This window comes from Ambystoma mexicanum, chromosome 5p, assembly GCF_040938575.1.
Source record: "Ambystoma mexicanum isolate Mex_15411 chromosome 5p, UKY_AmexF1_1, whole genome shotgun sequence".
Lineage (NCBI taxonomy): Eukaryota > Metazoa > Chordata > Amphibia > Caudata > Ambystomatidae > Ambystoma > Ambystoma mexicanum.
This window is the reverse complement of record NC_090930.1, coordinates 1355115594-1355141905: the sequence shown is the minus strand read 5'-3', so window position 1 is coordinate 1355141905 and position 26312 is coordinate 1355115594. Positions and strand designations below refer to the sequence as shown.

At 43.3% G+C, this 26312-nt stretch overlaps 1 protein-coding gene across 1 annotated transcript in view; it reads left to right on the top strand.

The window, feature by feature from the left end:
* Positions 1-26312, top strand: part of DAP (death associated protein) — a 121926-nt gene that overhangs the window by 8472 nt on the left and 87142 nt on the right. The window contains exon 2 of the mRNA XM_069613756.1: positions 3586-3685. Within this exon, the coding sequence (XP_069469857.1) occupies positions 3586-3685 (100 nt within the window). The remainder of the gene's footprint in view (positions 1-3585; positions 3686-26312) is intronic.

Genomic DNA, 26312 nt, shown 5'->3' with positions numbered 1-26312 from the left:
CATTTAGTCATCATTCATCTATTCTAACAGGGGAATACTACAACTTAAACAGCTTTGTGCATAACAGTGAGTCAAAATATGCATTAGTGACAGGGGAAAAAAACATTAGATTTTCCCTTTAGCAGTCGACATATGTTTCGGCCCTTTGTAGTGTACCACCTCTGTCAACAGTGATCACTAAGGTAAATATTGGGCCATCTTCAGGACAAATGGTTACTTTGTGGTAGATTATTCTTGTTCCCCATTAGGCACACTAGCACATCTAAAAGGATAAATATACATGTATTAATGTATAGAAAAGAAATAGAAAAAGAGTTGCAATTCCCAACTGGATAGAATCAAGGCGATGGCTAGGTTACACTGTTCTAGACACGCACACTAAACCCACCTATGGTCCATAGACTGAAGTTAGGACTATTGAGCCTGATCAGACTCTCGGATGTGGCCGGGTATTGCCATCTCTGGTCTTGGTTCCTATAATTAATTAATGGTCGTTTCTAATTAATTATAGGAACCAAGACCAGAGATGGCAATACCCGGCCACATCCGAGAGTCTGACCAGGCTCAATAGTCCTAACTTCAGTCTATGGACCATAGGTGGGTTTAGTGTGCGTGTCTAGAACAGTGTAACCTAGCCATCGCCTTGATTCTATCCAGTTGGGAATTGCAACTCTTTTTCTATTTCTTTTCTATACATTAATACATGTATATTTATCCTTTTAGATGTGCTAGTGTGCCTAATGGGGAACAAGAATAATCTACCACAAAGTAACCATTTGTCCTGAAGATGGCCCAATATTTACCTTAGTGATCACTGTTGACAGAGGTGGTACACTACAAAGGGCCGAAACATATGTCGACTGCTAAAGGGAAAATCTAATGTTTTTTTCCCCTGTCACTAATGCATATTTTGACTCACTGTTATGCACAAAGCTGTTTAAGTTGTAGTATTCCCCTGTTAGAATAGATGAATGATGACTAAATGTTTTAATTGAAAATGTATTGAGTTTGCTATGTTTTGTTAAGTTTGTAATGTTTTTAGGTATTCTTGTGACTATTAAAAAGATAGAATTTTTTGTACTTAGCTGCATTTTTTTGCAATTCTTCCCAAAAAGGCGATAACCTTACTAACAAATTGTACAGGTTAACCTTTATCTTCACCTGTGACCCATACAGGACTTAAAGAGAGGGGTAGTCGATCTGTTTTTTCATAAACTTTTTCTGCAATGGTGAAAACCAGAAATGGGGCTACGTAGCCAATGTAGGTGTTTTTTGGTTTCAGGTCTCAGGAAAGATGGGCTCAATTTGTTCCGTAACATTGGTAATTTGGTATAGGTAATTTTGGGTTTATCAGTAATATACGGTATGATATCATTATCTAATTTGAGGATATGCCAATGTTTTTGAAGCATGCAATATATTTGCGCACTGTCACTTGAATAAGTAGTAATGAAAGACACCTGATCTGGAAAAGCCTTTTTGTTTCTCGGGTCTTTTTGCAAAATGGCTGCCCAATCTAAATCTCGTGTGGCACGTTGTGCCTGGCCAATTGAGATTGTGGAGTACCCCCCTTGCCTGAAACCTGTTGCCAATTATTATTTCTGATTCTGATTTAAACATCTCATCTTGACTGCAATTACGTCGAGAATGAAAAGATTCCCCTTTAGCGATATTAGCAATGACACTTTTCTGATGACAACTTTTAGCATGCAAAATGGAATTAACTGCTGTCTGTTTTCTATGCGTCCTAGACTGCAAAGTGTTCTGTTCAATCGATATGTCGAAGTCTAGGAACACAATAGATGAAGCATGTAATTGTCCCGTAACTTCTATCCCAAAAGTATTGGAATTGAGAGATTGAAGAAAGGATTGGAATTTCTCAAGAGTGCCATTCAAAATTAAAAGGACATCGTCAATATAGCGTTTCCACAGGTGTATTTCCTGGGAAAAGCCGTGTTCAGAGAAAATATACTTGTGCTCAAAGTAAGCCATAAACAAGTTTGCGAGCAATGGGGCATTTTTCGCTCCCATAGCTATACCATTGATTTGAAAACGAACTGGTTGTGATAAAGGGTGACTTCTAAGAAGCTTTTGATTACCTTCACATGAGTCTTATAAGACACAGAGAAGGTACGAAAGGTGAAGTTGATGGTGTCAAGAGCCAAATGGTGTTGTATTGATGTGTAGAAGGATTATCTAAAGTGGCTAGGTAAAAGCTTGGTTGGCAAACAATTTGATCTAACAGATTTAATGTGTGAGTAGTATAATTCCGTTCTTGCTGTGGTTTGCACTGTACTGCGTGTTGGTTAGGTAAACCATTCTCGTGTGTTCCATCCTAGGACAGTCGGGGACATGTTCCTTATACTTTTGTACAGAAAATCGGATATTTATTGGCTCCATTTATTTCACAAGGGCAGTAAAGATAAACACGCACAGCAAGCAGGTATTTTCACCTTGCAAATAAAACCATGATTTCTTTTTGCACACCTGTGCTTCAGTTTGGAACAGGATACCTAGGATTCAGAAATCAATTCTCTCCCATAAATCATGTCCAGGTGGTCTCAAAACAGTCAGCAGACATGCTGGGGACCCATTGAAGTAGTTGGGGGTGGGGGGTCGGTAGGTGTCCTTTTCTAGCAGGAGCAGTACTTTTAAGGCATTTTCCAGTGCACCCAAACTGCCCCGACTCCCCAAAAAACTCAATTGGCTACAACTTCCTAATACAGACAATCTAAAAAAAACTCAATTTCCCACAACTGCCCGAGACCTCTAGTTGTAATGTCTGGGCCTTTATTGAACACAGCGAGCTTGGCTCTTCAAACTATGCCCAACATCCTCCCTGGATTTACAACTTCTGGTCTCATATTGAAAGGCTGGGGTGAACACTCCGCCCACTGTCTAGTGGTCATAGTGCTAGTTTAAACTTTTTTTGGGAGCGGCAGTGTGTTCTATTTTTTTTTTCTCCTCGCTTTAGTGTTACTAAAACTCTTTGCTTTGAAAAGCAGTACAGATGTTACTCCTTCCCAAAATCAGCGACACAGGAATTTACAAGATGAAACTCCTTTTGCTACATGAATGTTCAGACTATATTTCTGTTGAAGTCGAATGTACAGTCCCCCACTCATCACCCATAAAACTGGATTATAGTCAAAATACCATGCCTAATCATTTTTTTTGCCACTTACTTTTGTAATCTTTTTTTAATATATGCACACAGATTATGAAACAAAAAAAGTACTCTCCTCATTTTTTTGACATTTCTAACCTTTTTGCAAAATAATGATACCCTCTTCTTGAAGTCTTAACCATAGCCTTATCTTTTTTCTTTACTTGTTTTATTTAACGTTCGTTTTTTCTTTTTCAAAACTTGAATTGCATGGGGCAACCAGTCAAATCTGCTATTTATTTTAATCAGAGTCTTTCCCAATACCATTGTCATTTTATCGTTCCCCAATTTAACTCAGAAATTTCACTTGTGTTTCCAGTTCTGCATGTTTTTGAAGTGTAAATCCTTCCAACTGTAGCTTTGTTTGAATTTTCGTTTGATGAGACTTGGTTAGCTGGCATGTTTTGTGTTTTTTTTAGTTAAAGCTGGCGGAATGCGAATTGTCCAGAAGCATCCACACACGGTTGAAGTCAAAGAAGAGAAAGAAAAGGATGAGGAGGACTGGGAAACCGGCACCAGGTAGGTTTTGTTATGAATTGGTATACATTTCGAGTGGTCCACCTCTTGTTGAAAATATTGAGTTGAGGCAAATAACAAAGCATACCATCTGGAAGGTGCAGTACCTCGTGTTGCCCTAATTATTGTTTTTGTTGGAGACACTGCAGTGAAAAGTGTGGGGAAGAAATACTGGAGATAATTCTTTCAGAAAGGACATAGTTTGAGGAAGCAGTCTGTGTTGTAGAAAAATTATGGATTTAAGGCAACTTCATATTTAACCTCCATAAGGGAAACGGTTGTACAAGTGTTCACTGAATTGATTCCTAAAATATCGAGCTTACGAGAACTACTTTCTGAAGAATTCAATACCAACGTTTGCTACAGTTAGAACCGATGCTGACTCAAATGGTGAGCAATATTTCAAAGACGTGCACGTTTGGGAGGAGCAGGTGGCATGCTATGAGAATGAAAGAACAATTATAACTATAAAACGAGTCATAAATAAATTTTATGTTCCACCCATCTTTCCTACATCCACTCCCTCACATCCCCTCCATAGCCCTGCAGTGGTTGTTTTCAGAACCACCATAATGTTTTTCAAAAAGATCTAAACTGGGGGTGAGGTGGGTGTAACATTAAAAAGCCTACCAGTAACACCTTCCACCCAAGTTAAAGGCCCAAAGGAAACCAGGGTCCCTTGATGCAGGCAGCAGTACCGTTACTGGCAGTCTTGGTCTGCCCATGTGAATTATATTGCCATTGAAGCTTGTGTAGTTTCCTACATATGATATGAAAGGTTATTTATAATGCGCTTAATACCCAGACGTGTCTGTGTGGCCTCGGGGATAGAACCTGTGTTGCTCTGTGTCGTCTTGCTTCCAAGGCGAGCACGTTGTCGCTGAGCTATCCTCCCTAGACAAGGTGCTAAGGGTGTATCATTTTCTTTAAAAAAGATATTTACTTGCGTCGCACTTGGCACCACATGCTAGTTCCTGAAATGAGTTTTGCCTATTGATGACCGTGATGTCAACAAGGAAACTGACCCCAGAAATGACGGCGCTGCGCCTCACTGCAATGTCATTTTTTAAAACCTTTTTTATTTAAAAACTCTTAGGACCGTGCATGGGAAACTACACGGGTGCTAAGGTGAGGGGGTAGAGGGGCGAGGTAGTCGTCGCAGGGAACAGGTAACTGGCCAGTATCACTCTGTCTGCTCGGAACGCAGGCTTGCATATACCACAGGATACAGCACGCATGACGAGCATCCTGATTTGCGAGTGCTCCCTTCATGGAGGTAAAGAAAAGCGTGCATTTTAGCTTATATTGCAGGACTGCCCAACTGTCTTGAACCTTGTTTAGTATAAATATAAACATAACCAAGTTAACACAGCACCATCATTTTCTAATATACAAATGTACAATCTGAATCGAGAATCAGTTATCAAACCAATGTACATCTTTTATTTTTGGAAAATAACCTTTTTTTTTTACAGGTCTCGAAATTCACCTCTTTTACATTGTATACTATGCATTAATCATGTCTTATGAATTGAAATCATGCAAAATAGTGCCCACTGCTGCTTCTTTCCCAAAACTGAAAACGCTAATCTACCTCCTAATACACCCCTCACATCATCCCCTCCAACATTAAACAAATCTAAAATCAGCTTTTAAACAAAGCCTGACTTCAAGAACTGCGCAAAGAGAACACTGAATCAGGAAATGTTCACTCAGATCACATGAAAACCTCATCCGATCAAACCACTGCTCTGCCATGAACACGTCAATGTGACACCCTTAATGTTCACAAAATGAAGTTGATTAAAACAGATCTCGATGTTTACGTAGAACGTTAAATCGACTTAATACAACTCCCTACACATCTTAAGTTCATTTAGAAAACTTTGTTTTATATATTTTCAAATAAAAAAAGCTTCCTAAATTAACTTAAAACACTCATCTCCTAACTAGCAACCACAGTGATTGCCACATCTATCTCAATGTATCCTAGTTTAGCAATATTAGTGCCTTTCATACTGGTTTTCAATCTTTCCTAAAACACATGAACAACAAAACTACACTATACCAGAAACCTTCCCCAATCCTCCTACTTTACCCTGCCCACATGGCTCCTTTTCCTCAAAGCTCTCTAATTTACACCCTTTATATCATTTTAGGACACTTCTAATTTTGAACATAATTCTCGAGTAATGGCTGACTTTCAGAATTTTTTTAATCTATGCACCATGGAAGATTTGAATAACATTTGGACTACAGGGTAACCCTACTCGGGGGGCAAAAAAAAAAAGGCAGGATTTGCACCAAACCAACATAAGATTTATTTTGAGCACTTCGTGTCACACTTGTTTCTTGTTTGGCGCCACTCCGTCCAGCGGTTAGGGTTGTGCTTTTCTTTGGGAAAATGAATGGAAAGTGAAAAACACACCCTTTTTTGTACCCTTTATATCTTTCGAACCGTAACCAGATCTGCACAAAACATTTCAGTCATTGGGGCCTGGGGAGGCACGAGCCTTAATCTAGGAATGTCACATGCCGTTCTGATCTACCCTTGGGCTTAGAAGTTCTTAACCATAGAATCTTTGCTTTTACTACAGATGATGGGTTTCACCTTAAATATAGGGCAGCGATTCAGTGAAAAACTTTGTTAAAGGGATGTAATGGTTAAGTTGCACTAAACCTATGAAAGCCAGTGAAAAACTTTCGTTACAAGGTAAAATAAAAAACCAAAGACATTCGGCAGCCATGGTAAACTGTGCAACCGTAAACCGCCATACACTCTCGCACAAACACCTCAGGACATCAAAGATGGCATCCTAAATGGCATCATCGATGATCTTGCATAACAACTGTACTCTAACAATCCTGATGGAAAGTCCCTCCTAGGGGTTCTGTTTAGAGTGTTTGAAGCAACATGTGCAGGGTGATAAGTATGGCTCATGAATTACTGTCACAAAATGTACTTATACTGCACTTTCGACCTGAGTTGGGCAGAGGATTCCTCCTGCTGCATCACAGGCTATACAAGAGGCAGTTCACCCCTACCTTCAGAGCATAACTGTCCTCTGTCTATACTGCGATGATAGGCTGTTCAAAAACTCCACTTTTTCTCTATGGGAGGATGAATGTGAGTAGACGTCTTAATAACTTTTCATTTTCTAAAATGTGCAGTTAAGTTGGGGCTCTTGATAAACTTTCTTTGGTTGGTAAGTTTCATCCAAATCCATGTAGTAAGTCAAATGTTAGCCCCACTCTGCCTCTCTGCTGTAAAAAATGCACCACGGCTGATATAAAGGTTGTAAGGAGCAGGGTGCACTCGGTTCGCTGTCAAATATTTTAAAAACTACTGGATGGATTTAGCCCAAACCAGTCAAGGAATTTAAGTCCACACTTTGTTCACAAGTTGTTTCTAATGTAGTCCAAATCTTCCCAGAGTTGTTCATGCTATGGCTGTTCAGAAATTGTACGTTTTCCTCTATGGTAAAATGAATGGGCTGAAAACAAACCGTGGTGTTTTATTTTCTTGATAACTGTTTAATTTCATAACCTACTCCCAAAATGTGCCGTTTGGGGATGAGGGGCTTCAACATTTTTGTTTTGGAAATTTCATCCAAATCCATCCAGCAAAGGTTATTGGCAATAGACATTTGTGATGTCAATCTTTGATGTCCTGGGTAGTAGTCTTAGCAGTGCACGGCGGTGGTGTGAGTTGGTGGCACATTTCTGAGGTTTCGGTTTTACTTGTAACCATAGCGTCCCTTAAAGTTTTTTTTTTTCAGTGAATTATATATACAATCCTGGCTGGGCAGTCCCAGAACCTGCGAGTTTCAAACTCACTGTTGGATATTTTGTTTTTGGGGCACATTTCAGATTTGGTGGTAATTCAACACTGTGGCATTTTGGCAGTATTTCTGTTGGTACATTAGCTTATCATTATTGGTAGTTCAGTATTACCCTATTTTGGTAATAGTCTAGCACTATCGTATTTTGGCGGTAATTTAGTATCAGCTTACCTTGACATTAATTTAGAGGCATCTTATTTTTGTGGTATGGTGGTGAGCATGTCTTTTCTAATACCGCCCCATAGTACTACACACTTTCCCTCTTTGTAATTATAATTATGATAGACCTTGGGCTGATGATAAACAAACCCTGGACCTGGTACACTTTTAGGGAACCCAGTAAAAATACATAGAATGTCGTTTATTGCATTTAGCTCATGTTATTGACTTATTTACATTCAGTAACCTACGTGCCTTAGACACTGCTTCCTCTCCAGCATGCAGAGTGAAGCCCATCCACACACATACAATCTACTTGGCTCATCTACATGTATTTATTCTTTTTCCTAACATTGTCCCAGGTGGTAAATGAGGTAACAAAGTTTACCACAGTGGTATAACACTAGGATCACCCCCTGACTTTCCCATTGACAGTGATCATTAGAGGCAGAAATAAAACGCAAAAACCAAGAAATAGCCTTGTTATATTAAAAAAAAAAAAGAATAAAGTAAAGTATGCTGTTACTGTTTAATTACCACCATTTATTTAAATAAAAACAATACATTACATGATATCGGTTACATATTCTTACCAACAGCGAGTACAGATAAAATGAAACATATTGCAACATGGAGAATATTTTAAACGTGGTGTGCAACTCTGTTTACCCAGTGAAGAAATGCAGAATACTTTTGTTCTCAAATCTAATCTCACTACACTGTCTGCCAAAATATACCATACATTCTCACGCTCCTCATTTTGTAAGACCTAACTCACCGGAGTATGCAAAGTTTGAATTTCGTGCTGTCGGACGTTATCTGTACGAATCCCACACAGTTCATGGACACAGATTTTAGAATTTCATTAACTCCGAAGCAAGGACGACTCTTTATCTGCCCCCGTCTTCAGGCGCTCTTCCAGCATCAGCAGCCCCCGGACACAACCGTCCCACAGTGTGCTGACAGGAACACAATCTCCGACTGACCCACTACACCCCCTTTTCTCCTGCTTAAATTTCCTCTGTCTGTCCATCAACATTAGAGCAGCCTCCCCTGACGTGGTTCTGACCCCTCCAGAAGTGCCGACCACATTAGCCAATCACCTTACCCGAGCATACATAACAAGTTATTTCTTGCAAGAACAATGGAAGTTTTTAGCCTGCACAAATAGCCCTTCAGTTTTTTTTACTGTGCATCTCCCCATGGAAAAATGCAAAATGAAATTAATTTCCAACTGTGCCTACCAAAGTGCATTATAAAGTGAATTGGTTACTGGGCTTTTATTAGTAAGGTTAGTTAGTTATATATTTCCAGTGGAGTTCCACACAGATAGAAAAGCATTACATTTGTAAATATACACGTTTCTGTCAAACCTAATGACTGCACATTCTGCTGCGTATTTTTGAAATAATCATCCCTTTGCCGGCTTGAATGCCTTTAAAACAACACTTATTTTACTGGCTTGTAGCTGAGAAAAGCTGTCCCTTGCACCCATTTAAAAATAGCTGCTTCTAAACGTTGCCAGTAAAATGCCAATTTTTGCTTTCCTTGGAATCTATACACATGTGCTGTTATTTGCACAAACATATCATGCATCAATATATCCCTACATCATGCAACTTTGCAAAGTCTTACGCTGGAGCAAGGGCAAGCACAGAGCCAGAGAAAACCGGAGTGCCAGTGACCATTATAAGTGGGTGGCGAGACCAGGGATAAAAATCCTTGCTTGGACAAGTGTCCGGGCAATGTTGCCACTGACAACTGGAAACCAAAGTCAGAACGACAGCGTTACAGTGAAGAAAGGGAAAACAGCAAGGAGGGAGACGCCGAAGTAGAAACACTGGCAGTCTGCATTAAACTGAGGATCTGCAATGAAGGAGGCTCCCACCGACATTCTCCTACCACAAGGCAGGTAACTGGGACAATGGAAGGCCTGGAAAGACTCCAAGAATCATTTTTGTAGCCAGTTAACTTATCCCAGTTCAAAAACTGAAACTAAAGATGAATTGGAGAAAAAGTGAGCAGAAGTATAATAGTGTAAAATGAACTTTTCAATGATTAAATACCTCCCAAAAAGTAGAAGAGATAAAGTCCATAGAGAGATCAAACCCCGGGAGAGAAAGCAAAGTAATCAAATTACTGTTTAATTGAAACAGTCACACAAGACTATTCGCAAGCCAGATATTCATCATCTTCATAATTGTTTATTTGGATTAACAAATACATTAACATACAATTAATGCAAAACACAACAATTGATCAATAAAATTGATTTGCAGACAAAACCCGGATAACACACACAATAAAATCATGGTTAAAATTCATGCTAATGGGAATTAAAAAACGTTTCCTTCCTTTCAGTGCCCCCTTCAGATACAGCAATAATGCCCATACCACATAATGAGAATCCGCTGCCAATAGAAAATACATAGCTGGATGACATTGGACAAAAGAAAACTGCCTCTAAACCGGTAAAATCGTCCTAGACCTAATACACAAATACGCTGGACAAGAAAGAATTAAATGCAGAAGATCTTAAGGATCTGATTTACATATAGGGCAGTTGGTAGCCCCCAGGGAGTGGGGGGGGGGGGGGGTTTGCCATTTAGCTATGTTCACATTCCAACCCAAACAATCAAAACGTGCTCTAGTAATTAAACCCTCTGAGGATTTATGACTCGAGGTTAAATAAGATTGCAAAGCATCAACCCGTGTATAAATAACACGTTTCTTGTATGCATTAATGGATAGTGCCTTGCTCTCACATTGTTCCGACACATAGGTTTGAAATATTGTGAAATGTTTGCCTGGCTGTAGTCAACAAGGTGCAATAAGTGCAGATGAGTTCCATTTTATCAAACTAGATTTAACTTGGCTCGGCCAAAGAATTCTCATGTGATTTTTCTTTCTTTAATATTTCTCTATTTACGAAGTGTGTAATCGGCTCTTTCGGGCTAGCCCAGATTCAGAACCAGTGAGATTAAGGGGCCAAATACCAGCCAACTTCCAGAGAACTAATGAACCCCTCCCCCTAAATCTGGATGAACTGAAAAGTTTGCCTCAGAACAAGGAAGACACAGTAATTTCTTAAGAAACATGTTCTCGGCCACTGTAACGCTCACCTGATTCCCGTAGAGGCGCCGGTCTTGACTGGGCGTATACCGTATCTTCAAAGGTGATGTGTAACACACGGCTGGCTCTTTGGGCTGGACCTCTGTGCACTGTATGTCTGGCTCGAAGGGTAAGATGTCTGCAGATAGAAAATGTGGGATTAATGAACTGGGTTATTGAATGTCTCTCTCTTCTTCCCTTTCTCTTCTCCTGTAGAACCCCAAAGGTTAACGCTCTCACCTTAGGTAAGTGAACGCCGTGCTCTCCATCTGCCTCGAGGCAGGGTGCTGTAACCAGTTTCTTCACTGGATAAGGGGAGCAGGCCTCTTGACTTCAGAGGACTGCTGTCCGTCGTTTACTGCACGAACGGTAAGTTTCGAGTAATGATGTCTCTTGTTTTGCAGGGTTCCGGCGATGGCGGATGGCGGGCTGAAGTGAGTTGAAGATGGAGCCCGTGTGATGAATAGAAGCGCCTGGAAGCACGTAAGTAAGCGCTTGTTGCCTGCTTCACGATGCGCTCTAACTGTCTTTTTATTTTGCAGGTACAAGTTCGGGGCGGCTGCAGGGTGCCGGAATACCCACTGGGTTAGATTTGGAAAGGAGTAATGGCACGGGAGTATTAAAGTTCCCCAATGTCTTTAAACGCACCTTGTTTTGTCTTTCAGATGCGGGATGCAGCACCGAAGGCCTCCGGAGCGTGCGAAGAGTAGGTAAGCCTTTGTCTTTCAGATGCCGGAATGCAGCGCGAGACGTTGGTGACAGCCGATGGACCAGGTAAGTGAAGAGTTGTCACTGAAGACCGTAATGCTAACCTGTTCTTTCTTGTCTTTATAGGTGTTGCTGAAGACTGGATTCAGAATGGTTAGCCTTTTCCCTTAGGCCCAGGATCAGATGCAGAAGACACGATGAGCGTTCTGCTGCTGAGGATGCAGAATAACGCAAAGCAAGATTCATCCATCGGGTGTGGTTTAAATAGCCTCCTGTAGTGCTTAGGTGTCTCCTTCCACAGCCACGCCTAGCTAAGAAAAGAGTTCCTGCTTTCCAGAAGAGTTCCAGTGTTCTGAATCTAGGGAGTGGCTCCTGCCCCACCCAACAGGAAAAGTAGTTCCAAACAGAAGAGGATCAGAGACTCAACTGGCAGGCAAGTAAGCAGCATGGTCTGCTGCAGGTAAGTCCACCCAAGCATTATGAGCCCGGCGCTTCCAGCGCTGGGACTGGGCATATTTATGAGCCTGGTGCCACTGGCGCCAGGACTGGGTCCAAAAGGTCCCAATTGGGACTGGTTGGCACTCGGAAGCTGGGTTATGGATCTGCTTCCAAGGGAGTTGGGGAAAACCCTGACCTTTTGGAAGCAGAGATCATGACAGTACCCCCCCCCCCCCTCAAGGCCCCTCCCAAACCGGGCTTCTCCGGGGGTTTTGGCTTGTCAGGAAATGTTCGGTGAAATCTTTTGATTAGGCGAGGAGCGTGGACATATTCAGCAGGTTCCCAGGATCTCTCTTGGGGGGGCTGTAGCCTTTCCAGTCAATTAGGTAGAATAGTTTAGATTTGGAGATCTTGGAGTCCAGAATGCTTTTGACTTCAAACTCGAGTTCTCCATCAACTAGGATAGGTTTTGGAGATTTGGTTAGTCGGGTTTGAGGTTGCACGGGTTTTAATAGAGAGACGTGGAAGACCAGATGTATCTTCATGTGCGGGGGCAAGTCCAACTTGACCGCTACTGGGTTTACTATGGTAGTGATGGAATAGGGACCAAGGTATCTTGGGTTGAATGTGCGTGGCCCTTTTAGAGGTAGATATTTGGTGGATAACCAGACTTGATCCCCTACTTGATATTGAGGGGCTTCCTTCCGATGTTGATCTGCTCCTTTCTTGTATTGTTCTTTAGCCCTTTGAAGGTGAGAAACAGCTTCCTTAAAGGCTTGGGTGATTGTAGAATGCAGGTAGTCTACTGCTGGTGTTTCAAGATCTTGGAGGGGATCCAACTCCGAGGTTCGAGGGTGACTGCCGTACAAAAGAAAAAACGGGGTTTTCCCAGTTCCGGAATGGACAGAGTTATTGTAGGCATATTCGGCTATCCAAAGGATGTCTTTCCAAGTTTTTTCAGTTTGTTGCAGCATGCAGCGTAAATACTGTTCCAGAGTTTGATTGGTCCTCTCGGTTTGTCCGTCGGTCTGAGGGTGGTGACTGGTCGATAGTCTCACATCAATTTGAGCCGACCGACAGCAACTTCGCCAAAAATGAGAAATAAATTGACTACCTCGATCCGAAATTAGAACCGAAGGAAAACCGTGCAGTCGGACGATGTTTTTGAGAAATTCTCGGGCCAGAGTTGCTGCTGTTGGCAAGCCTTTGAGCGGAATGAAATGCGCCATCTTGGAGAATAGGTCCACGATTACTAGAATCGTATTGTATCCGGAGCATGGAGGTAGATAGGTGATGAAGTCCATAGAAAGCGTATGCCAAGGGCGAGGTGGGATGTCAATAGGGCGTAAGAGGCCTGCTGGTCTTTCCTTTTGACTCTTGTTTTGGGCGCATACTCCACAGGACATTATAAAGTCTCTGATATCTTTTTTCCAAGACGGCCACCAGAAGTAGCACTTGATCTTTTCTGAGGTCTTGGCCATACCGGGATGTCCTTCCATTAAAGAATCGTGATAACAAGAGATTACTTCTTTCTGTAAATCTGTGCTGGGTAGGTATAATCGTTCTTGGAAATACAATAAGTTGTCCTTTACTGCAAAGTCCTTTCCCTGCAGATGCCAATTCTGTATGTCTGCTGGAGTTACAAGTTGCCTGGCTTTATCCTTAACTTCCTCTATGGATTCTGTGGCGATTACACCCAGAATTCTTTGTGCGGGAATGATTGGTACAGGTTTAGGGTTGATCAAGTGTTCTTCCACTCCCATCCGAGAAAGGGCATCAGCTTTACCGTTTTTTGTACCAGGTCGATAGGTAATTATGAAGTCAAACTCGGCAAAGAATAATGCCCAACGGAGTTGTCTAGAGGATTGGGCTTTTGCGGTTTTCAAATATTGCAGGTTTCGGTGATCCGTAATCACAGTAACGGTGTGTCGGGCCCCCAGCAGATAATGCCGCCAAGCCTTAAAGGCAGACTTGATAGCCAGAAGTTCCTTGTCAGTAATCGTGTAATTGATTTCAGGAGGCGAGAATTTGCGGGACCAAAATGCCACGGGATGCAACTGATTGGTTACCGGGTCCTTTTGTGATAGAACTGCCCCCATGGCAAGGCTTGAAGCATCAGTTTCCACGATGTAGGGGAGTTCGGGGCGAGGGTGTTTTAAGATTGGTGCAGAGATAAATTTAGTCTTCAAATCCTGGAAAGCTTGTTCCGCCTCGGTAGACCATTCAAAACGTTTGTTTTTCTTTAACAAGGCAGTGATGGGCTGGACTATTCGAGAGAATTCGGGGATAAACCTGCGGTAAAAGTTAGCGAAGCCTAACATGCTTTGCACACCTTTTACGGAGGATGGTGATGGCCATTTGAGAACTGCATCGACCTTCTTTGAATCCATACGCACTCCGCCAGGTGATAATATGAATCCCAAGAATTCAACTTCAGTCACGTTGAAAACACATTTTTCCAACTTAGCGAAAAGTTTGTGTTGACGCAATCTTTCGAGGACCATTTTCACGTGTTTCCGATGTTCAGATTCCGATGAAGAATAAACGAGGATGTCGTCAATGTAAACAACAACACATACATCTGTGAGCTCTCTGAGGACATCGTTCATAAAATATTGAAAGGCGGCCGGGGCATTACAAAGTCCGAAGGGCATGACCTGATATTCAAATAGCCCATACTTGGTGCGGAAGGCCGTCTTCCATTCATCGCCCTCTTTTACTCGTACCAAGTGGTAAGCTCCTCTAAGATCCAGCTTTGTATATATGCATGCTTTTCTGACTTGGTCCAGGAGTTCAGGGATCAAAGGTAACGGATATCTATTCTTAACGGTGATCTGGTTCAGGGAGCGATAATCTATACAAGTTCTAAGGTCTCCTTCCTTTTTTGGAACGAAGAACAAAGCTGAAGAAGCAGGGGACTTGGAAGGACGAATAAACCCATTTGCCAGGTATTGATCCAGGTATTGTCGAAGGTGAAGGTTCTCAGCCTCGGTGAGGGCATAAATTCTACTACAAGGAGGAGTAGATCCAGGTATCAGGTCGATCTGGCAGTCATAAGACCTATGAGGAGGTAGAGAGTTAGCCTGATCCTTCCGGAAAACATCTTGGTATTCGGGAGGTAACTGGGGAGTCTCTGAAGAAATTGCTGCCAGTGCAACACCAGGTGGAGGGTGACAAGTAGAGACACATTCTGGAAATTGGACCGTTCTTGCTCGCCAATCGATCAGAGGATTGTGTTTCTCTAACCAAGGTATTCCTAGAATAATCTGAAACTGAGGGGCCTTGATCACATCGAACACGATCTTCTCATGGTGTCCATCTTGACTTACTAGCGTCACTTCTTGAGTGGTATGCGTTACTGGCCCGGAGGCTATCTCCGTACCATCCACCGTAGTAATGACGTCCTTTACAGCCTTGGGACAAAGCGTTAGATTCATCCTCAAAACCATTTCATGATCCACATAATTGCCGATGGCACCGCTGTCGACGTAAGCTTCAATTGCATGTAATCGATCCGGATTATCAGGGCTAATGAGGACCATAGGTATCACGAAATGCGAGGTCACGGAACTGGTTTTCACGCTCGGCAAGAGGACCTCTATTCTTGTCGGGCGAGGTCGTTTCCCTGCTCAGAGTTTGTAACTTTGGTAACTGCAGCTCCTACTGCCTTCTTGGCAGGTTTCACCGGACAGTCTCGAAGAAAGTGCCCTGAGTTTCCGCAATAGAGGCATAATTGCAACTGTTTTCTCCTTTCCCGCTCCTTTTGTGTTAGAGGACCTTTCAGTCCCCCTATTTGCATGGGTTCCCCGGAGTCTACTCCTTTGGAAGGAGTTGGCGGTTTGGAAAATACTAGAGCATCAAACTTGGAACGATCGGCCTTCCTGTTCTGCAGTCTGTGATCTATTTGAACGACTAAGTCTATATAGTCCGAACAATCTTGTGGGGGATTCACTACTTGGGCTAACACATCTTTGAGCTCTCCGCGTAGACCTCTATAAAACAGCGTAATCCTTTTGTCCTCAGGCCAGTGAGTTTCCACTATCAGTCTGTTGAAAGACGCAATATAAGCCAAAAGGTCTTGATTACCTTGTCGCAACGAAAGAAGCTCGTTGTCCAAGGCCTGCCCCTGTGAATGTCTTGCGAACAGTTTTTCCATACTGAGCTGAAAAGCTTGAAAATCATGGAGGACCGGATCATCTTGATTTACTAGAGGGATCGACCAGTCTGCCGCATTGCCACTAAGGTACGAAAGCACGAAAGCTACTTTAGCTTGATCAGTTGGAAAGGCTGCTGGCCGGCATAAGAAATGCAACTGGCACTGATTGATAAATACTGCAAACCTCTTTGGGTCACCAGAAAATCGTTCGGGCGGAGCCAGAGGTACATTCCCAGGTAGGTTGATCTGCACTGGATTCATAGAGGATGTAGAAGGAAGATTTCCCCCAGATGCGGGTAACTGGGTCTGTCCGGCTTGTGACTGTAGCAATTGTCTAGCGAGATCATCTGTTCGCTCCTTGGAAATAATCAGTTCCCTTCTTAGAGCGTTCGTTTCCTGACGGGCTGCATGCACTTCTGCCCTTAGTTCCCCAAGTAACTGGGCTAGCTGGTCGGTATCCGAGGTTTCCATAGCGCCTGGACGGGAGTTTTGTGGTAGGCTTTGCGTTCTGTAACGCTCACCTGATTCCCGTAGAGGCGCCGGTCTTGACTGGGTGTATACCGTATCTTCAAAGGTGATGTGTAACACACGGCTGGCTCTTTGGGCTGGACCTCTGTGCACTGTATGTCTGGCTCGAAGGGTAAGATGTCTGCAGATAGAAAATGTGGGATTAATGAACTGGGTTATTGAATGTCTCTCTCTTCTTCCCTTTCTCTTCTCCTGTAGAACCCCAAAGGTTAACGCTCTCACCTTAGGTAAGTGAACGCCGTGCTCTCCATCTGCCTCGAGGCAGGGTGCTGTAACCAGTTTCTTCACTGGATAAGGGGAGCAGGCCTCTTGACTTCAGAGGACTGCTGTCCGTCGTTTACTGCACGAACGGTAAGTTTCGAGTATTTCTAATGTCTTTAAAGTCTTTAGTAATGATGTCTCTTGTTTTGCAGGGTTCCGGCGATGGCGGATGGCGGATGGCGGGCTGAAGTGAGTTGAAGATGGAGCCCGTGTGATGAATAGAAGCGCCTGGAAGCACGTAAGTAAGCGCTTGTTGCCTGCTTCACGATGCGCTCTAACTGTCTTTTTATTTTGCAGGTACAAGTTCGGGGCGGCTGCAGGGTGCCGGAATACCCACTGGGTTAGATGTGGAAAGGAGTAATGGCACGTGAGTATTAAAGTTCCCCAATGTCTTTAAACGCACCTTGTTTTGTCTTTCAGATGCGGGATGAAGCGCCGAAGGCCTCCGGAGCGTGCGAAGAGTAGGTAAGCCTTTGTCTTTCAGATGCCGGAATGCAGCGCGAGGCGTTGGTGACAGCCGATGGACCAGGTAAGTGAAGAGTTGTCACTGAAGACCGTAATGCTAACCTGTTCTTTCTTGTCTTTATAGGTGTTGCTGAAGACTGGATTCAGAATGGTAAGCCTTTTCCCTTAGGCCCAGGATCAGATGCAGAAGACACGATGAGCGTTCTGCTGCTGAGGATGCAGAATAACGCAAAGCAAGATTCATCCATCGGGTGTGGTTTAAATAGCCTCCTGTAGTGCTTAGATGTCTCCTTCCACAGCCACGCCTAGCTAAGAAAAGAGTTCCTGCTTTCCAGAAGAGTTCCAGTGTTCTGAATCTAGGGAGTGGCTCCTGCCCCACCCAACAGGAAAAGTAGTTCCAAACAGAAGAGGATCAGAGACTCAACTGGCAGGCAAGTAAGCAGCATGGTCTGCTGCAGGTAAGTCCACCCAAGCATTATGAGCCCGGCGCTTCCAGCGCTGGGACTGGGCATATTTATGAGCCTGGTGCCACTGGCGCCAGGACTGGGTCCAAAAGGTCCCAATTGGGACTGGTTGGCACTCGGAACCTGGGTTATGGATCTGCTTCCAAGGGAGTTGGGAAAACCCTGACCTTTTGGAAGCAGAGATCATGACAGCCACTTCGAGTTCTGGGATGTTTACATAACCCCAAAGCGTACCAGTGTAAATAACAGCTGCCTTTCTTTCTACCAGGTAAACTTGGAGGATCATCTGCAAAGGGCGACATTGACACATAGATATACATTGAGAAACAACCCCTAAAGACTGGCACATTTGCGCACATTGTTTCTCCACATGGGCCTTCCCAGTCATTGAAGATGAAAATTGTATTCCTAGATAGTCAAAAGCCAGCACCCTTGGGATGAGTTCCCCTTCACATAACATTGTGGTGTTTCTATTATCACTGACACAGGCCATAACTGCAGATTTTTGTATGATGACTCTGTCGTTCATGAACTGAGTGGAAGATGGTATCAGCTTTTTCAAAGTCTTAGGGGTACGGGCAATTAGGACAGTGTCATCTTTGTAAGTGAAAACAGGAAAAGCCTTGTGGCCCAATCTTGGATAATCTGTCTTGGTCTCTCAAGACCATTAATGTAGAGATTAATCAAGACTGGGGGCAGGGCACAGCCCTGATGCACTCCCAGAGGTGCATCAAAAAAGGGTGCACTGACCCCTCTTCATATCTTTCACATGCCCCATTGTGGATATGGACAGACTTCAATATGGATACAAGGTCCATCTGACACTCCATGCACCTGAGCGCTCTCAAAACCTTGCCCCGTTTCATCTTATCGAAGACAGTGCTCGAGACCATGAAGCACAGAAAAATAGGCTCCCTCTTAACAGAGAATGTGATGTCCAGAAGTGCAATGGACTTGCCCTACCCCCTTTTTTAAAATGGGGGGGGGGGAGATGATTGCATCCTTCCATGAGGCAGGTATCCCATCACACTGGCATTAAAGCAAACTGTTAACAAAGGAGCCCATGCTTGTATCAGATCCTGAAAAAGATCTGCAGGTGCTGCCGGTTGCTCGATTATGGGCTGGTTTGAAGATAGCAAGAGTGACTTCCTCCAGTACAGGATCAAATATTGCACTTGGCCCTTTGTAAAGTTTTGAGTAATGAGCAACCCAGGCCTGACCACCACTGTTGTCTCTAACCCTTTCATAGTGCTTTGTGAGGTGGACCTGCAGCCTCAAGCTCTGGAAATGTTTTGGATTCCTTGTTGCTAGTAGCTTTATTAAGGGCCTCCCACACCATATCATCTAGTTCCACCTTTCTTTTTTGTATGGCTGTTGTAGCTGGATCTTGCATGAATAATATTTATCCCAGACAGTCCACCTACTCTTAGTGCAGAAAGAAAGGCCTGCTTAGCACTTTTGCATTCATTTTTTAACCAACCTCTGGGGTAGAGGTTCTTGCGTGCCTTATCCACAAAATACATGAGCGTTCAGTGAACAAATGTGTAATAGTCGGGAGGGTAACCCCCTCCTTGGGGATGGACACAATCAATGTTCTATTAGAGCCACAAATGTCCTGATTAATATTAGAATTATTCAGCTTGGCCCACGTGATCCTTGGTTTACACTGCAGATTAATTTGTCTAATCAAGTACTTTAAAAGAAGGACACTGACGTTTGCAGCTGCCAAAATAAGCCCAAGGAAATTGGAAAGTGATCACTAAAATGGTTATTAGTCACTTTAAAATCGCAAATCAAATGCCAATACCTTACTGACGCACAAAAGTAATCTATGGTCGAAGAGCTATGGCGAAGAACCATGGCGTAGCGGCCGGTGGAAGACCAAAAGGTTCTCTCCCAGCCTCCACGGGGTATACGCAGGATGAATCTTATTTGTTACTCTTTCTATGGCTGACCCACCAAAAGGATGTTCTAACAAAATTGTTGTAGGAATTTCAGCTTCGACCCGAGTCTGAGACTTTGGTTCCAACACAGTTGCCTGAGAATCCTGTGGAGCAGAAGGCCCCGGTGGAAGTGCAAATAAATCCTTAACTTTTTCTTGATCTGTAATGGAATCGTCCATAATTGCCAGGGAGCTCAAACCCATCTGTCTAAGGGACATTATGGAATCCATAATAAGACGCAACTTTTTATCAAATATACCTTCCAACATCCTCCTTAAGAAGTATCTCACTTGAGGACAATGAATCAGAAAGTGCAGGTACTTGGGTTGGTTGACCTCCTTCTGCCCATAAATGCTAGCATTAAGGGGCCCCCATTATCTGCCAAATCGATCATATCCTCACTGTACCGACGACTTATTGGTGGGTGGTGCAACCTGTTGACAAGCAGAGAAACTACCCAGCATGGGAATCCACAAGATGCTCTGCCATCCACAGGCGACGTGGTCTCATTGAGAAAGAGGATGGAGTACGAGATACTGACAACCAGGAGGAACACAAGATACCAAACGGAGGAAGAGAACACAAGCAAGTGCCGAACTCAAAAGTGGTCCCTTGCAGACAGAGGTAACTGGGAGAACGGAGTACTGAGAGGAGGCTGCCGGGGGATCGCTATGGAGCAAGAGAAAATCGTCCCTATGAAATTGACAAGACCCTAAATATGAAGCCAGTAAAGTGCAACTGTGGTACTGTAATCGCGAGAGCAACGAACAAGCCCAAAATAGATGTTAAGAAAAGGGCACCAAGAGAGACTCGTACCAGTACAATGTTAGTAAACCGAAAACCATGAAAAAGGCATGGTCTTTAATCACGAGAATGATGAATACGCCAGCGAGAAGGTATTGAGGGATGGACACCAAGATAAACGTATCCCAGTAAAAATTGACATGGCTCTAAATAGAAAACCAGTAAAGTGGAACTGTGTTAATGTGATCTCAATGGTAACAAACAAACCCGCGAGTATTAAAAACTGCACACAAGCACCCTGGGGAGAAGGGAGGAAATCTAAATGGGAAGTGAAGTAGGTGTGGGAGGGTGGGGTGAGGGAGTAATCGGTGTAACACCAAAAAAGGGGGCCGGTCCGGTTGCTGCAAAGGATAATCAAACGTAAGAAGGCCAGAGTTACAAAAGTCAGAAAGGCATACTCGTCTGTATCAAAGTATAAGCAAGAGGAATACAAAGCCATGTGGAATAACTGTCCCAAGAGGGGAGACAAACCTAAGTATACTGTAAAAGAGCTGCAGGATCCTGTCCAGAAGGGGGTGAGCGACTATTTGAAGATATCTTACGGACGAGAACTATGGACTAAATAGAGACCTTGCCAAAAGAGAATATCGGAACAGGGGAGACATCATCATTGAGTAATTTAAATAGTGGTAGGGTCAGTTAGTAGTTTTGGATGGAGGACACATTCATTTTGGACCTTGATGATATTTTAATGAACACTCATGGCTTTCAAGTGTCTGCCTCCTTCTTCCGAACCACCACACCAGTCACCCATGTGCATATTGCACCCAATCCACTGTCCTAAATGGCCTGTGAATATTCTAAAAGGGAAGAACATATTTACAACAGACCACTATCCGCAGCCATATCCAAATAGCAGAATATGTACATATAATGCGCTGGAGAGGTTTAACACGCAAAACTACTTCCACCGGTGACAAACAAAACAAAGTCTGTGAGTCGGAGGTTCTTTTGTACCAAGCTTAGAGGTTAATGTTAATGGACATTTGTACCGTACTCTTATCCCACCAGAGTGGTCCCCTGACGGATATGAAAAGGAAAGTGGTGGGGGGGTGAGTTGGTAGGACCGAGCGGGATAAAGTGCAAGAGAGCTGTGATGTGCTGTTGGCAGCTTCAGTTCGGTTAACACTGTTCGCTGAGTTTGGGTGTGCTTTTCAGTTGGCAGCCGTTGCTTTCTATTGTGCAAGGCTGTGTGTGATTGGTTTTGTTTTGGCAGTGTAGTGCAGTTCATGCAGTTTGGTGTGCTTGTGTTTGGTGAGTTTGTAAGGTGTATGCAGAGGGGTGAGATTTTCATTATTTTTTTTTTAGTTTTTTTTTTTTAGTTGGTTAGTGGCAATGCTTTCTAGATGCGCGATGCATGCTAATCTTCACAATTCTTTCCCAATCTGGTGCCTGCTGATCTCCAGAGTTCTATCTAGATGTGGCGTAAGCCAACATTCACAACTCTGTCCAGATGTGATGCAAGCTAGTATTCACAACTCTGCCGAAATGTGGCGCAGGGCAATATTCGCAACTCTGCCTAAATGCGAAGCAAGCCACCATTCACAGCATACATACATGCAACTCCAGCAAACGCTCACCAATTCTTTCTGGAGTGGCCAGCACAACCAGAGTATAGCTCATCTAAAAGTGAGGTGTCCCCCACCACCTGCTCTCCTAGATGTGGGAGATAGCCAGGCAACACAGTTGACACTCAGTGGATATACATGGGGTTAACACTTGCTAAACGGAGATCAGAGTCGTCTTGGAAGCAAGACCACGTGGCACAACAGGTTTGAATACCCGACCCCACGCTTATAAACTGCTCCCTGGTATTAAGCGTGTTATAAATGAACAATAAAATAAACAAATAAAATGGTTGGTGGGGAAGAGAGGTGGGCCAGTTTAGTGGGGCGCTGTGATTGCTGAGCCCCCGTCTGCACCACATCTACTTTCTGTCGCTGCTGGTTAATGGCGGCATGCTTCCCCTGTTGACACCCGGAGGAAGGGAGAGAGCACAGAGGATTTTAAACTTTAGAACTTTATTTATTTATTTATTAGAATGGTGCCCCCTCTTCCCCACTTTTAATCGGGTAGGTGATAGACTGATGAGCAGGTAATGCATAGATACACTAGAGCTGATTCACAGGTGAGTCAAGCTGTTTTCTGCTATGCCTTCGGATTGCCCACCACCACACAACACTGCACAAGTCTATGCACAGCATGGGAGCCCTAGAGATTCACCACCAGTATAACTATTTGTGGGCATCTGTACCCACCCATCCTTCTTTTGTAGGAACAATACAAAGCACTTTGCATTTACTCAACCTGCTCTTAGTCCATCTAGTAAGAAATAAAATGGTCAATCGTGGGGGGGGGGAGGTGTCTTAGCACAAGGTGCATTTTGGGACCCTGCAGACATACTGCGATAGTGACTGCAACACCACTGTCAAAGCCTTCTTTTACTTTAGAAGTAAACAACTGTAATGCCCCAGAATAACCACTAAATAGCACATTTACAAAGCATGTGACTGGATAGATGCAAGCATCTGAATGACTATTTCTGGGTAAATAAAGTTTGTCATATTAAATATGGAGGACATTTTTTTTAATGGTTTCTGTCAAGAGTTTGATATCTCTTAAAATTAACTGAGCGTGAAGAGCAAGAGTTGGACTCTTAAGTGAGTAATTGAGACTAACGGTAATGAAACGTGCTGCTCTGCGTTGTCGTTTCCAAAACCAGTTTGTTGCCCCTGAGCTACCCTCCCAGTTTCAGTTCAATAAAAGGGTAAGCAAGACTTACGAATATAAACGAAGAAAGAAGAAAAATGGTTATAAGACAATTATTTATATGGTTGTTTTAGTTTGTTGCTGTGGTAGTACACAGGGATGCATAATATGTTTATTGGCCTTCATTTTGTATCATTTTATAAATGTTGCTATGTTTTATAATCTGGGTAGTCAAGTTTTGGCCATTTGGTTCACAAGTATAAATGGATTTGTTGGCTGCATAGTCTTCCGGGCTCAAGTGGTTTTTACTTGACGATCGTGACTGCCTGGAGGCTGTGAAAACCGGCAGACATGTTAACTAGTTTATTTTCAGTAATGTGCTGTGTACACAAGGACACATGCAACACGATCGGCATATTTGTTGGTTGAAAAGTAACACAAAATTCCAGGAATCATGGGGGGGAATAGGGGGTGAATAAATAATGGCTTCAGAGGAATTGCTTGCATGTAGTTTAACTTTGCAATTTTCAGTGATTTAATAATCCGGTCAGGCTTGTGGTAGTGATCGGACTCTTGCAAGCCAGAATGTCTGTTATGGTGGTCTGTAATAAGCGGCTGGAGTATCGTGCATTGTTGTTGATTTTAATTTCCTCTTCTGGAATGCTCTCGTATTGCTGCAGTAATGCACATTTGCAAGGATTATGAGCTCTTTCATCAAGAGTCTGCCTGTTGGGCCTAATTTAGTTTGTCTGGCTAATGGAACATTTATCTGACTGATGTTCTGGGAGACTGACGAATGCTATAGTATATAGGAATCATGTTCTCTGCTGAGCATCTGATTCTCCTACGAAAATGTGCCTGCTATGTGGGTTAGGCAGCGGTTACACTCCTGTGTTCCAATTGTCTTAATTGGCCAGTGACAGCGGGTGTTGGTAGACTGTCTATTACTGTTGCTCCTTGAAAGCCTTTGTAGTGTTCAATTTGCCTAATGAGCTCAGTTGCAAACAGGCATTAAGAAGACATTTCCAGATTGCTTCTCTACCCCTAAATATTGCCCTGGTAATGGCAAATCCCACATATCTGTCCCCAAGTCTTATCCATAATACATGCTAATAGATAATGTGGCATTTCAAGTTCAGTTGTAACTACTGGCCACTTTTCTTTTGTATATGATGGTTTATTTATATAGCGCCTATGCACAATGGGCCTCATGACTCTGGTGGTAGCCGTTTTCCAGGGCCCCGGAACGGGCAATTACCGGGGCATTAAAGCCCTGGCGGTCCTGGTAATTGCCCATTCCCGGGCACCAGAAAATATGACCCCCCCCCCTCATTCCCATTTGAGTCTCAAATGGGGAGGTCGGATGCAGCAGCACCATTCGTGAATGGTGCCGGTGCATCCGACATGGTCTGCTCGCAGGTGCCGGTCAGACCTGGTGGGCGAAAAGGCACCCGCTTGTAGTTTGCCAGTCTGGTAAAAGTACCGCCAAGCTTACTGGTACCAGTTTTTACTGGACTGGCAAATTTATGCGGCCCAATGTGTTTCAAAGCGCTTCACAGCAAGGGAGGGAACAGGGGAAAAATAAGACATTCTTATATGGCTATGAACAACAAGAATGTGAAATTAACTGTCATACTCGGTTTGACAACATTTCAAGTGCAAGTGCTAAAGGCATAGGGAAAGAAGGGGGTGGGAGAGGACAAGGAAACTGACAGGCAACTACCGTACTATGCCTGATGACACTTCTGGTAGAGCCGGAGAATACAAGAGGGGAAAAGGAGGGGGAGAGAAGAGGGAGAAGAACAAAACAAGCGATTATCATTCTATGCCTGACGACAATTAAGATAGTGGTGGAGGGTGGGGGGTGGGGGACTACTTTGTTCTACTTTAATACATATTACTAAATTCAAATTTACGATCTGAGAAAAGGATGGTATGCACGTACTATTTTCAGTTTGATTAATGACACCTGCTCAGTGACGAATAATAAACTGATGTCTCAAACTAGCTTGCACAGGAAACCATGCGTTCTACAAAATGTTTGTTTTGAATGGCATGATTCTGGAAAATGCAGACTTTCATTCTTTCTGTGGCCTTTGCAAAAAGAGATTTGGGGTAATGAGCCATGCTGCCTTAGTTTTTATATAACTGAACATCTGCTAAGTTACTAGCATACACCTCCTTAATTAGGGACAATGTGGGATTGATTGCCCACAAATGCAGCTGTGTCTTACACTTCAGTTTTCTTTCCTTTCTCCCGAGATTTTGGTCAATAAGGACCGAGTAACGTTTTACAACATACAGTATTCATTGTGGGCCAGGCAACGCGCAGGATCACTATAATGAACTTTTTGCTGTCCAGGTACCATGATGCAGAATTCCCAGAAGCACCTTTTAGTTTGCAGCAAGTCGCTGCTTAGTCTCAAAGTTTATATTTACTGCTTATTTGCACATTGTATTGCCCTGCACTTTACTGCCGAGTTGATTGTTTTTCTCAAGTAATTTTAAAAGTCTGAACCACCTTGTTTTGAAAAATCTAGATTCGTAAATTATTTGCTGTTTTTAATTGTCAAACTGTTTGCATTAGTTGTATAATGCAGTTGTATCCAGAAACATCTTTCCCCAGAGCAGCTCGCTGGTCTAATTGCAGGCGTGGTACTAGGAACGTTATTGCGCAGCAAACTACAACCCCCATAGGAATTGTAGTGCGTGCGCCCATTTGATTTAACTTTCAGGCGCGTCCGGGTCTAGACAGTCTGTGCTAGTCCGTGCTGATGGCTACCCCGCTGTTCGGAGTCAAAGCCCTATTGTATCACATCCTCCACGCCAGGTATGGAATTACACATACACGCTTTCTCCTATAGGCATGGGTCGCGTAACTAGAGTAAGCACTACTGAGAAAACCAAGTTGCTGTTGGACGCGGGGTAGAACTTTAACACCTCTTAGGTATTCACCCACAATGGTATTCCCGACCATGGGACTTTCACCAATTATAGAAAAAACATTTAACAGTCAGGTGAAGGAATTCACAACTAACAATG